Here is a 15074-nt window from a genome sequence, read left to right as displayed (position 1 = left end):
TAATTTTAGTCTTTAAACCTGGATTTCCGGTTATAAAATTTGCACTGACAGATTTAGAGGCGATGAAGGATTAAGCTAGGTAAAACTGGTTAGAAGGACTTGTTAAAGTAGAATATAGAAGGACTGGATAACGTAAAATATATGTTGGTATCAGAAGCATGTGACCAGGCTATCAAAATATATGTCTATCTAAGTTTCCTGAGACCCCCAACTTCAGTACTTCCACTATAAGGAAGGGCCTTGTCTGTTGTCCAATCCCTTTTTAAAAATACTTTATAACAAATGTAAGGTTAATAATATAGAATTTTCTAGCTATTATATTTGTTGTGTTGGAAATACAATATTTTGAAATTCAAAATTGGACACTAAATAATCTAGCTAGATATTCATTAATAAACATTAATAAGTATATCGGACTAGCTATAGCCCTGCATGCAATGGTGTCAGGGCCATAGGAAACGCGTTCTAACTGAAACTTGGCTACGTGTAATTATAATTACATGTAGCTAAGTTTCCTCTGGCCCTAGATCTAGAGAATAGCGTAGGCAGATAATGTCTAATTCTGTCCATCAGAATGGTGTTAGGGCCAGAGGAAACTTGTGCTACTCCTACAGCATGACATGCATGTTATGGTAGAACTATACTGTATCTGTAGTACTTACTTTGTACATGTAGTTTCCTCTTGACTCTCATTGGGAAGTCTTGTTGTTTGATAGCAACATATAGACCAAAAGCAAATCCCGGTTAGATGTAGCAGTCTGGAAATCGAACCCTTCAGACCAAGTGGACACCAAAATTAATGTCAGCAGACTAATGTGGTGCAGACATAGCAAATGAAAATTATTAGAATGAAAATAACTTGGTGCAGATATAAGAACCAATTCAGTAATATAACTACAAAAATGAACTTATTTAGGTTATAGATATCAATAGCATGTATTATTGACATTACATGAAGTCAAGCCCATCTCTATAATATGTAGAAACTTCATTTGGTATAGGGATCAATTGATCCATCTTATGATCAATTTCTATGACACAAACATTGAAAGTTATATATACAAAAATATATGTTGTATCATAGACTGGATTTTGACAATCAAATTAAAATCGGCTGTTACATGGCAATGTTTACTACATACTCCGTCTGAACGTTCTGGTGTAGTACGTAGTTAACATAGCCATGTAACAGCTGATTTAATTTTGATCAGATTTGGTGTATGATGTTTGAAAATCCTTATGTGATATTCAGCTATGATTTCAGATTGAACAACAAGAAGATATATCTATACAGCAGTAGCTGTTGTGCTAGTGGTACATCCAGATAACTTGGTGTGGGAGATTTAACCTATCAGTATGGCTATGATGGACGATGCAGGGTTCCTGATAACGCACATCAGGAACTGCTTTATCACCAGTGATGACACTGGAATGTGTGAAATTGTCTTAGAAACAGACGAAAATGACAATTTTGAAAGGAAACAACCCAGCAAGTATGTTACTCTGCAATAAATTAAAAAAAACATTCGGTTGGAAATTTAAATTATAAATGTTATTGTTAATTGATTTAAAATGTACACAAAAACTGATGTAAGAAAAGTAAATAGAAATTAATTTACTCTGATATAGATTAGATAAAACTATATACCAGGCCTATAATGGTACGAAGGTATATTGTCACAAAAGTTCAGTCTTGTATCACTCGACAAAAATTTAGTATCAGACAATCTCTACTCTCTGCATTTTGTATTTTTGTAGATTAAGTATTCTTTGGCATTATCTAGCATTACAAACCCTGTAGTACATTTTGTATGTTCTTGAAGATAAAAGGACTTACACCAAGTAACATTCTAGCCACTTTCTTAATTCAGCTACAGAGATTGTTTTGTACTTTACCAATAGGATAAAAACATTTTAATTACATTGTAGATTGGTATATTCAATTAATGTTTATCTTGCTAGATCTGACCCTTCAAGTGCTGATGATAGTGGGATGGAATCGTCAGACATGGAGCTGTCCTCAGGGTCCTATGACATCATGCCTGACATGGGGTACCCAGGTGTGTATATTATTAATCGTGGGTCCTCCAACACTCACTACCCTGATGTGTACCGCACCTTTATAAATTACAACTTCATCCAACTAATTAGCTGGCATTGTTTCTGTTCACTTATGCAAACTATGATGTCCCTAAGCTTCAATACCTGTTTTGTAACAGCTCCTCCTTCCTATATTACATGACTGATATCCAAATATTTTTTTATTGTTTAATTTGTTCAATTCAAATTTTCCCTACTTCTGTAACATGACTGAAATACAATACTTATGTATGTATCCCACCAGGATATATATCACAACATCGCTTTGAAATGTGATACCCTTGTAAATATCTGTACGGTTTTTACCTATAATATTACAATATTAGGGCTATTCCATTAAAATATCTACCTGAACCCCAAAATAAATCGCTTCTATCCATGGTTGGATTGCCTTTTTAATTACTTCTCTGTAATTTATTGAATAAGTTCTATGGGTTGTACCCCTTAACAAAACCTGGAGTCCTGGGGTGGGGTATATGTTTTACTGGAATAGCTCTTAGAAAATCCAACTTTCCTTCGATTCTACTTCATTTGATATGGGCCGTCCAGCAATTATAACCATCATAAAAGATGATGATGATGATGATGATGAAGAGGACGACGACGACGATAGCTAAAGACTAGTAATGACAACAATTCAAGTTATCTAGAATGAGAGAATTGATATTAAATCCCCAACTTAACAATGAGATGATCATTTTCTTTGACTACAGGTCACAGATTGAGATCCAACACAGCCCAGAGATTGGAACGCATGAAGAAAGAAAAACGAAGTCAGCGTAAAGTTAAAAACATTCCGTGGAGAGATGCAGCTGTCAACTATAATGGTATTCATGAGTTTTCACAGCCAAATTAAGGCCAGTTATATATATCAACTTATCAATAAAACAGTTTCATTTCCATATCAGAACATTATCTTAAGTAACATCAAATGCTACAGAGTAATGTTTCCAAATATCAGATATTCATATTTTTTACTACTGTATTTTATATTCATATTTTTGACTATTTTGTCCTGGGCTAAACCAATATGGCTATGGTATAAAGTATTCACATGATTTCAAGTAAATTTCAAAATGTCTTTGCAGCAACTCAGACAAGCTAGCTCAACTTCAAGTATGAAAATCTTTGTTTAGTATATCGTTTTTTGAAGTACAGTCATGTAGGATAGGACGAGGATGAATGTACTCTCTGCATGTACTTAACTGTGAATTTTGTATTGAAATCCTCAGTGGAAGATCGGGGTCATCTGTTTGAGAAGAAGTCATTGTCTGAGAATGCTGAATCTCCAATCTCTATACCAAAACAGTCCAAACTTACGGAGCAGCTGGAGATGTCATCCAGTGACACAGACAATCCCTTTCTTGATTACCTCAAGTTTGATGGACGAGTATGTCAATTTTCATTAATAATTCATTGCTTGGTTTTGGTGTGTTTCATTTCAAAATTGATTATCAAAAATATATTCAGTTTTAAATTCTTCTTCTTTGATATACAACATTTTCAATTTTATTTTTTATTGAAATGAACTTGAATTTTAATATAGATGCTAAGACTCGGTTATCTCCCCTTGAACCTTGTTTGTAGATATTGTATATTATTTTCCCCCTTGTTTCTGAAAGGCAAGTGCAGGTGTCCACTCCAGGAAGATAGATATATTCCTTACTATGGCTGGCCCCGCTGACCGCCCCTACCCGATGCCTGTTGTATGTGTGGTTACTGCCAAGATACAGGAGCTGATTGGTCTCATCTGTTGGCAGTACACGAACGAAGGCAGGGATCCAAAGCTCAAGTATGTGTCAGTCAAATTGGGCCTTCAGTAGTGTGTTTCAAGTAAAATTAAATTGTTCATTAATCATGGTAATGTGATCTCTCTACCAGGAGTTATTTTGATGGTTGATGGATTAAAACATTTGCAAGGAGGTAAAAGCCATGCAAGATCATAGAGTATGGAATTTAAAAACGGAGGTTCGAATGCGAGATATGCCTTACATTTATCCTCTGTGCAAGTTTATTGATGTCAAGACTCCTTGTATTAAGATATGGTAATCATGTGGAATGTGTAAAATTAGTTACTACCTGAACATTCATGATTGTAAATGGTTAATTATGGATGCTACTGCAGTTTACTTCTAATATATAATTACATATCTAAGTTTATTTGAGTCTTCCTTTGATCCATAACAATTTTACCTACTCTATTTAAAAGTCACAGGATCTTTGGTAACCTTTTATGAAAAAAAAATTAATTTCCGCAGCGATTATAGGAAAACATTGTTCTTATATACATGTAGCAGAAATTCTTTTTTGAAATCCAGCCTATGTTACATGTACAGACTTATTGACTTTTGAACAGTGAGAACATAGAGATGTATTCCCTCCACATAGCGGAGGATGACGGTGAGGTGGACATGGACTTCCCTAGCCTTGACCCACGTGAGCCGGTTTCAAAATTTGGGTTTGCTAAGCTAGCATTGGTGGAAAAAAATATACCTACACAAACTTTGTCGAAGGCATCTCTTGTGGTGACAGTGTAAGTTCAGTGATATTGAAGCCACTAATATTAAAAAGATAAGTAACTAGAAAATGCAACTCATCATGTCAGCATGTTAAATTTTTTTTATCAAAATAAAATTTTCCTTTTTAATTTTGAAAAAGATTTTTTACAAAATCAAAATAAAGTCATAAAGAGATGCAATGCATTTAATCTGACAGTGATTCTTCTAATCTAGAAAAATATTTTAACTTGAGCAAATTGTGATTGTAAAATGGGCATGTTATTGCCTAGTGTATGTGGTTTTTGCATGTAATCAGTTATTTTTGTATTTGTAGCTGTATAAAATTGAAGTTTGTGTAATCAATTGTTTATTTCTGTCTAGTTTGTGTAATCAGTTAATTGTTTATCTTGTCTAGTTTGTGTATTTAAATCAGTTATTTATTTATTTGTAGATATGTGCCACATCGAGGTTTCAATAAGTTCCAGATGGAAGGTATGGATATTCCCATGAAAGATATCCTCCAGAGAGTCCTGAAGAGGAGGAAGGTGAAGATCAGGCCAGGTATTTATACTGTAAAATGTTGTGTAAGCCCTGTGTAAGAAAAATTACACATAAAATGGGGTCAGTTGGAGTAGTCGAAATCACACTTCCCTTTCATCAGGACAAGCAAAGTTTGATTCCCCAATTGGACCTGTAAAGGTATGGAGTCACCTGTCTGACCGCATGGGTTCCCAAGGTACTCCCAGTCTCCTCCCACATTAGGGCCTCCACCACTTTGTCATCTGGGTCAACAAGAGTGATTTTATTAATATGAATTTGAAACTTGTTTCACAACTATTGTTATCTAAATGAAATTTAAAAGTTTAAATGGTACCTACATGTAATGAAGAAATTAAAAGGATTCTCATTTGTCACTATTATTACTGTATGAAAATTCCATAAATTTTTCATATGAAAACCTCATTAAAATTTTATTAGAATATACATGGTTAAGGACATTAATTTTTAATAGGAAAATGCATTAAAATATAACCAATTTTTTTAAAAGTCATTTTTATGCATGTTAAACAGATATTCAATGAAATTTTAATGACACTCTTTGGAATTAATGATATAACTTCAATAATGTAATTTTAATAGATAATTAGGGGTTTTTAAAGATATTTTTTCAAGGAAATCTAATTTCTGTTGTGTATAATAAAACATAATGTCTTCAAACTTTCACAAATAAGAATTAAAGCTGCTATCCTTTGCGTGATCATATTTGATATGTACCCAGTGACTTTTCCTTGGTGGAAAGCTGCAATAAATGATATTTGATTTAATTTCATCACACAGGCCAGAGCTACAATCTTGAGAAACAGACAGAACCAGGAGTGGCCGTGGATTTAGATGCTACACTAGCAAACATGGATACCATGGAATTTTGCCTGGTCAGACAACACAGTACGTTGATGTTTTATATGGTATACAAACATGAACCCGAAATCTTTCTGGGAATATTTGGGTTTATTAGTCCCCTACCGGTAAAACAGGGGAGACTATAAGTTTCCTCCCCATCTGTCTGTCTGTCAGTCCATCCACTCAGTTTTCTGCACTTATCTCAGCCACATTTCGATGTGAAAGTTGGTATGTAAATTTGGTATGAGTAGCTACAGTTCTAGTAAGAGTTTCAGGGTTTTGGGGTCAAAGTCACTGTTAGATATATTTTATATATATTTTTATATCAAAAAGACATAAGAACAAGTGTGAGGTACGGCATGTAATCTATATCGTCATCATTAATATTAGGAAATAGTTTAAGTAGAATTGAAGATATTATTAGATGATTATGATATAGTTTAATTCAATATACAGAACTGATTATATTGTGAAGTAAATAACTAGTGTATGATGATCGCCACAGGTACTCGAGGTGAGGAGGTCCAGGAGGAGGAGGGCGATATGTCTGGTATGGCTGAATCGCTCACCAGTCACCAGTACAAGAGTTACATTGTTAGTCTGGTGCATAAACTTAGGGCCAATACAGAGGTTCAGCTCGGTAGGTAGCATTGGCAATTCATATTACATAAAAATCAATTTATATTCAAATGCATCATGACTGTTATGTAAGACAACTTGTTTCACTTATTTCCTGGGAAGTACATGTAATCGAAACGTGACAAAATTACGCTCCCTGGGCCAGTAATTTTACATATTTGATTATTTGAAATAGACTTCATGTTTTATAATGGAATGTGTTCTTAATATTGAGATCAGGTAACAAGTAGGTAAAGAAAGGAGAGGATGTATAGAAATAAAGCTGAAATCAGTAAATGTTATTAAATTATAAATGTAGATTATGTAGCATGATATTATGCAGTCTTAGTTATTTGAAGCAACGCCCACCAAAGTCAGGTATAATCTTACCTTCAGAGAGGAAGGTTTATCTGTTTTTGTCTGTTTTATATATAACTCTGGTGATCTATTTTTCCAATTTTAAGTAAAGTCTCAAAAATTTAGACTTTTTAAATGATCTGCTTCTAGATTTGAGATTTCAGTTTGTGTTATTTAAAAAATTAGTTACTTGCATGGCCATAACATAATCAATATGGAGGGCCTACTGTATTGTTTTTTTGAGTAAATTCCAATCTGTTGAATAATTTATTAGGCTGTCTTTACTTTCGTAACAAGGTATTGATTAATGATGGTAACATTTTAGGGGTGAGCGGAGAAAAAGTGGAAATTGATCCTGTGGCCAGTAAAGGTACACTGGACGTATATTCCGACAGAAGGCCGTCACCTATGACGCCGACAGTATAGCTTCCTGTGACATCATAGAGGAAAAAGTCACAGGTAAATTAGTATATCAAAAGGAATGATATTTGTCAGATAAAAAGAAAGTATTTATTATAATAATGAGCTATGAATAACAATAACAGATTTTGAGGGTGGAAGCATTTTGGTTTTGTACACAGTACTTCTGATATATGTGATCATGAATTTATTGCATATGAAATGATTTCATATTTATATACTAAATCAATGAATTATTTAAGAGTTGATATTCTGTGAAGAAAGGTCTGGTGGATTGGTATTTAACAATTTTCTTTGACATATATTTTTTTGGGTATTTCAGGGAAGTGTATATTCAGACTTACACATCTGAGTAACCATGACTACAAGCACCATGACTTTGAGGCTGAATCAGAGGTTGCCATGGAGATAGTGTCTAAGCTTAAAAACATTTTAGAACTGAGAATTAGCCCAGCTAGGAAGGAATATATGGCAGCACAGACACGCAAACTCCTCAAGAAAAGAGATTCTCTAAAATTCACATCTTTATCATAGCAGGATAGTGTTAGTATGATGTGTGAAACTTAATTGTAAGAAGGTTGAAAAAAAAAGAGAAAAAGGTACATGAAACTAGTGGCCACTTTATAATAACTTGATGTATATCTAAATATTGTCAGTAAAATTTCATATTTGTATGTGCCATATACATTAGAAAACTTGGAAACTGCATTTTGAGCTGTGAAAATTACCAATAACTGGTTCATGTATACGTGTATATGATTGGGCAGTGCCGGCCTGTTTCAAAATAAAGATCTCTCTCTTGTGAATTCTTAACTACAAGTGCACTGAATTGCACAGCTGGTGTCTGGATTTTTTTTAGATATTTCTAAATTCAAATTTCATGTTGCTGGACAAGTAATATTTGTTTTAATTAGCTTTAAATATTAAATTAATACTGTCATATATTTTTTGTACCCTGTTTCATACAAATGTAATAATATTCATGTATATGTTAGGGACTACATTTGTACATACAACTCTGTTGTCCAGGACTCATCAGGGACATGATACAGCTGTTTTATTCTGCTAGGACTCGTCAGTGATGTTAGGGACCTCATACAGCTGTCTCATCCTTCTAGGACTCGTCAGTGATGTTAGGGACCTCATACAGCTGTCTCGTCCTTCTAGGACTTAACAGTGATGTTAGGGACATCATACAGCTGTCTCGTCCTTCTAGGACTCGTCAGTGATGTTAGGGACCTCATACAGCTGTCTCGTCCTTCTAGGACTTAACAGTGATGTTAGGGATATCGTACAGCTATTTCGTCCTTCTAGGACTCGTCAGTGGTGTTAGGGACATCATACAGCTGTCTCGTCCTTCTAGGACTTAACAGTGATGTTAGGGACATCATACAGCTGTTTTGTCCTTTTAGGACTTATCAGTGATGTTTGGGACATCATACAGCTGTCTCGTCCTTCTAGGACTCGTCAGTGATGTTAGGGACCTCATACAGCTGTCTCGTCCTTCTAGGACTTAACAGTGATGTTAGGGACATCATACAGCTGTCTCGTCCTTCTAGGACTTAACAGTGATGTTAGGGACATCATACAGCTGTCTCGTCCTTCTAGGACTCGTCAGTGATGTTAGGGATGTGATACAGCTGTTTTGTCCTTCTAGGACTTATCAGTGATGTTTGGGACATCATACAGCTGTTTCGTCCTTCAAGAACTCTTCAGTAATATTAGGGACACCATACAGCTGTTTCATTCTTTAAGAACTCATCAGTGATGTAAGGGACATCATACAGCTGTTTCATCCATCTAGGACTCGTCAAGGACATAGTACGTCTGTTTTATCCTTCTAGAACTTGTCAGGGACATCATACAGCTGTTTCATCATTCAAGGACTCATCAGTGGTGTTATGAATAAAGGTAACTGAACAAGATTCGTGAACATTCATTCTCTAGCTGCTCTCCCTCTTGAAATCATTATTATAGTTACAGTACAAATAAAGGAATAAAAAAAAACAGATTAAGGATTAGAACAGCTCTCTAATCCCTCCTCTTAAAGTCTTTTGAGATTTGAAAGTGAAAATGAACTTTGGGTCAGTTGATGGGGACGATTTGTATTGTGGGGTGGGGGGGGGGGGGGGGGGGGGATCTCCCTTGTTGTTGTTGGTGTCTGGTTTCAATCAGTTTTGCATCATTTAACACACATTTACAAAGTAACAATTCATGACAAACACTGCTTTTAAATGGAGAAATTGATGCCATGACTGAAAATATTTGAAACAACAAGCTGTGCAATATAACAATGGAATTGTATTCCAATGTAAGGACAGTCGTTTTGTAAATTTAGAATAATTCCTGTTGTTGGGATACAGTGTATCTCGGAGATTCACCAACAGTTGTTCCAAAATATTATATAGGAAGTTTACTAGTTTGCTTGAACAGGTGTGTCTAACTGTATGTTTATGTTATATGTGATTCACTATAATATGGTATTAGATGTATATCTGGATCAAACATTTAATTGTGATAATAAATGTCTGTTAATGAATAAAGATACAGATATTAAATCATGATTTGTTATTTATATTTTTTTTAAATGGCTACAACACATGTGCAAATCTCTATACAGGTAGATATGACATTTAAAACGGTTAAAACACAGGTCTTATACTATATATAGATCTTATAATCTCATGTTTTATTTGCCTGGAATGGACACATCTCTTCTACTGCAATTTTGAGCCGGTACATGTTACCCTCTATCCGAAAAGGCAATGTCCATGGAAATCTTGTAGACTGTCATATTGTTTCTGTAAATCGATTTACTACTGCAAATGTTTTGATACAAGAGGCCCATGGGCCTTAACGATCACTGAGTTTTGAAATATTTAAGTTAATTCAATCTGATTTGATTGACCCTTTTCGACACCGCCCATCAGCCTAGGGGTCAGTCGGGGCCAACATGTGCATACCATCAAGCTGTCATCCCATGCTGATAATGTTAACAAAGTTGGAATGAATTCCAATAGAAATAAAACAAATGATAATGAAAATTGTGATTTCCTTATAGAAACTATTGCAATGTTTACCACCTCCCCAGGGGCAAACGTGACACCCCGGGGTCATTACCTTAGACATACATTAAAACATAATATATATCACTATTATTATTATTACTGTGTTGTGCCATATGTATGCAGTACCTTGTCTATGCATGACCTCTTTAGTGTTCTGCACAAGAGTGCACGCCTGAGTTGAATAAACAATCTTGAAATCTTGGGACCATATAATTCAAAATTTTAGTTGACCTTGGCCACGGAAGCTTCCTGTCTTTCGTTGAGTTTAGTTCAGCCGTTTTGGAGAAGTCGAAAATGTAAATTGTTTACGGATGCACGACAGAGGACAAAAGGTGGTAAGATAAGGTCACTTAAGACTTCGTCTCAGGTGACCTAAAATAACTGATGGGTGGAAATAGATATTATATTCCTAGTTTTCTTATATATTAATTAATAATGAAACCAAAGAAATAAAATGATAATTTATATCGTTATACAGAATTCGTAAATTGACCTTTGTTCTATCAATTTTTCCCTTGTTATTTTTCTACTGACAGAATGATAGCTATAGGACATCAATACTATGAGAATTCTTGTGGTCATGTATGGTTGATGACCATCTTGTAGTTAAAAGAGACATTTTCTAAAGTATCATAGTTACTTTGCTCCCTTTGTAGCTCATGACCAACTGCCTAAAGGGCATGTAATAGTATGCAATGGTGCAGTACAAGTTGTCTGTTCGTCCATTGTCAATCTGGTTTCCAATTCTTCCTTTAAATGGCTTCATTGTTCTCAATAACTAAGATGTCCAGGGTCATGAAATTGGACTAGCTGGTATATAACTTTGACATATATTCAAGGGCATTATGCCAGTGACAGGCTGGATAAAGGGCTACCATGTTGCAATCGGATTACCAATAGTTCAACTGAACGACCTTGACTATTCTTCAAGCTCATACAGGTCAAATATAATATCTTCTTCTAATTAACAGAGTTACTTGTCATGATATTAGGGCGGTAGCATTCATAGATGGAACCAGATCTACTAATTTGTTCAAATGGATGACCTTGACATACCCCCAATGCCATAGGGGCCAACAACTTATTATTTTAGAGGCCCAGAGTCATGATAATTGGTCAGTATCATACCGAAGTATGAACTACCTTGACTTACATTGTTAATTTAAAGATAAGCAAGGGTTAAATGTGTTCAAATCACTAAACGACTTTTCACGAACATATTGCAAGAAATGTTATCGGCAATTAGCTTATAACAGATTGAGTGGTTATAGTAAGGGGAGATTCCATTCTATTCGAGGTTTCTTATTTAAATACTTGTAATACAGAAACAGCTAGGCGGTCGGGTCAATCCTAACCAACCTACTCATCTGCCGCTGGATTGATATTCATATACATGTATATATATACACACAAAAGTCACTTGACTCGTATATCTTTAATTGGCTTTTTATCAATGTAATATGGTCCGACCAACATCAGAAGTCCTGTCATGCCTATGGTGAAAACGTAGGAAAACCTACCCACCCGCATGCATGCACTTCAGAATATGTTTCAACATTTATATAATAGAATTAGTGAAATACATGACTATCGAATTTCATTAAAATTTTGAGAAGATTTTGATAAAAACCAGATGTTGCCTTTGGCCTATAGGATCACCCATAAAACCCATAAAGGAGATCTTCTGGTTGAGTAATTGAAACAAATTAACAGTTACATTTATAAATATTTGAAAGAACTGAAAACCTAGCATTATATAAATATCAAGTATTCTTCGCAAGAGCTAGGAGGCGACTAAATTTGGGATCTTATCTTCTCTCTTCTTTCTTAACAGCTTTCTTCTTCCTAATGTCTCCCTTGACAGTGCCTCACTTTTGGCCTTTGGTTAACGTTCGCCCCTGTGAGGAAGGCTTTGGGTTCTGTCCCCTGGCCGAGACATTAAAAATGTCTTTAAAAATGGTAGTTACTATACTCCTGCTTATAGCGTTCGGCATATTTGGAGTGGGACGACTGGTGCGCCCGTTGTCATTATAATGTGACCGGGTGCGGTGTCCTGCTGGGTGTCTTCGGCGGTATGCTTCAGTGAGGTAGCACTATAAATCGGCAAAAGTTCCGACCTATCACAAAGAGACTTAACACGAACATACCGCAGCCTCCCAAAACACACATACGCACTCACCACACGCATGCATGTCGCACACACGGGAGGCCGTCCTTAAATGACCTTAGCTGTTAATAGGACGTTAAACAAAATAAACCAAACCCAAACCAAAGTATTCTTCGCACATTAAAGGAGCATGAATTATAAGCATCATAAACAGAAAAAATAGGCATAGTCATTTGCAGTGGATGAAATATTGCAAATATGTACAAATAAAATGACCACAGGTTGATCACAGGGACACGTTACAATAATAATGTATGTATAAAATATATGGGGGGTCGATATAAACATATTTATATCGACCCCCCATATATTTTATACATACATTATTATTGTAACGTGTCCCTGTGGGTTGATCAAGTTTATAACCTGCCGTACATCTGGCCATTTTATTTTCTGTTAAAGCACAACGATTTAAAGCTTTATATTAGGATCTTATTTAGTGTAATGTTGGTGTGAGGGACGTTATAACCGATTAATTGATACGTTGATACATCTTTTGTGATGTCGAGTCTTGATTGTTAATGTTTGGTAGTTCAGAGTCAGTAGCCTTACCATCCTGTAAACAAGTGCCGTCCCGATTCTTAAAAAAAAACCAAAAAAAACACACACATATTGTCAGGAGAATCCACTCTGTTAAATAAAGTTTTGTTTTTTTTTCGAATTATTTTTCCCCAAATATATATGAATCACCTGATATAGGCACTTGACACTGATATAACCACACGGTTGTAAGGCACACAAAATAAATGTAGAATGTAACTCAAGTCGGAAATTCAAACAATTTTAAGCGAATTTCGCATACAAATGTTGTAATAGTTAAAGTTGAAATTCACAAATTAAAACAAAAAATGAAAAATATAGAATTAAATTATTAAAAAAGATATAGTAAAACAGAAACAAAGATTTTTAGGGGCAATAACCTTCCATATGTTTGTTACTCAAGAAGGTGACGCAGTCGTGTTCATTCTAACAAAATCACCACTGAGCGTCGGACACTGAACGTTACCCTGTTACCGACGATATGCGACTACAGGTTAGCATTGGGTTACTTCCCTTTGATCTACTTTTTATTCTTGTCATGGCCACGACAGAAATAACTGAAAATAAGCAGTAATTAAAGTTGACAGATTTTATGATTAATTCATTTATTTTTCAAATATTCCATTTACAATTTCAAATATTATTTTAACCAAGATAATTATATTACGTGATGTCTTAAACTCTTAACTAGTGATGTTTTTGGTATGTTTTCTTAGACACTTCAATGTATCTTCAGTTATTCGTCTAAAGTAAAATGATTTCCTGATTTATTTACTCTGGTTTCTCTTCAAACCACGCATAAATCTTTCGCCTTTTACTAAAGATTTCCGTGGAGAGGAACATTCAATGAGTCTATAGACTATTTTTTTAACCCTGCTTAGCGCAGGGTAACAAAACCTTAAAATAGAGAATGGCCTAAAAATGGCTAGATATAAACAGTATTTGATTACTCTTGCGTTTGTTACTCCATAAGAAATAGTTTTCAAGTTTGCGAACATACAAATGATTTGGAAAGTACACTAGATTTGGATATTATCTGCTTAACGATCCGAAAAGCGACAGTCGAAAGCAAGTATTTTTTACTTTTGTTGTTGTTGAAAATGTCAATAAAGCTGTTTATCATTGCGTGTCAAACGTTGCCAGATTCAATAATCTCAAATTCTTCGTTTTTCTTCATTTTGTTGTTGTTGCTGTTGACATTCAGTCCCTTTTCTTACTTTCACTAATGTTAAAAGGGGTGTATAAACGCATTCACATATGCCTTTATGGATAAGATCTTTTATGAGTATTTTTTTTATTTTAAAGGATTTAGGAAACAAGTCTTAGAGGTTTTATTTTTGCAAACTTTGGGGAGCAGAAGCAAAACTTTGAGATTCGTTTCATTTTGTCAGTAGATGGTATATAGCGATATGTAGCTTGACAGCCGATTGGGGCCGAGAAGTATGAGAAATTATTGCCATCGAGTTGATATCATTGGTCCATCGTCACTACAGGCGCTGTAACAGTGCATTCATTCAGCGTTGCTGTTTTACAAGTAATTGTACAGGGTAATCACCATGGCAAGTTTGTAAGATTTGTATAAGCAAACCTGATATAAATAAATAAAAAAAAAACAATCTAAATTGAATAGGGGGGGGGGGGGGGGGCGCATTCCTTCGTTAGGACATCAGAAATGTGCAAAATTTCTTAATAAAATCTATGCCCTAAAGAGAATTATACGAGTTTTTGTGCCTACCAGTCATGAAAGTAACGCCGAAATGTACAGAAAATGACAGTTCGTACACAAATACCGTCTGCCTTTGCGGTAATAAGTTATACTGTTATACTTCGGGTCGAATTGAGAATTTTCACGATTTTATATTTGAGGCACTTTGGTTTCCATTTAGGGTAAAACTGTCGTATTAA

At 35.0% G+C, this 15074-nt stretch overlaps 1 protein-coding gene and 1 non-coding gene across 2 annotated transcripts; both read left to right on the top strand.

The window, feature by feature from the left end:
- The first annotated feature begins 14 nt into the window (after window positions 1–14).
- On the top strand, window positions 15–8530 carry LOC117321966 (target of rapamycin complex 2 subunit MAPKAP1-like). The gene is given in 13 exon segments (XM_033876606.1): window positions 15–79; window positions 1265–1493; window positions 1963–2060; window positions 2814–2927; window positions 3333–3490; window positions 3723–3892; window positions 4457–4633; window positions 5050–5159; window positions 5937–6044; window positions 6505–6639; window positions 7300–7352; window positions 7355–7433; window positions 7717–8530. Coding segments are annotated over 12 exon segments (1551 nt in total). The 5' UTR covers window positions 15–79; window positions 1265–1356; the 3' UTR covers window positions 7929–8530.
- Window positions 8531–13940: 5410 nt separating this feature from the next.
- On the top strand, window positions 13941–14058 carry LOC117322549. Its single transcript, XR_004531571.1, has one exon. It is a non-coding gene; the product is annotated as a U5 spliceosomal RNA (small nuclear RNA).
- Window positions 14059–15074: the final 1016 nt, after the last annotated feature.

This window comes from Pecten maximus, chromosome 2 (genome assembly GCF_902652985.1).
Source record: "Pecten maximus chromosome 2, xPecMax1.1, whole genome shotgun sequence".
In the NCBI taxonomy this organism is placed as follows: Eukaryota; Metazoa; Mollusca; class Bivalvia; order Pectinida; family Pectinidae; genus Pecten; species Pecten maximus.
Note: the sequence above shows the minus strand (reverse complement) of the source record. Positions and strands in the feature narration are given on the sequence as shown.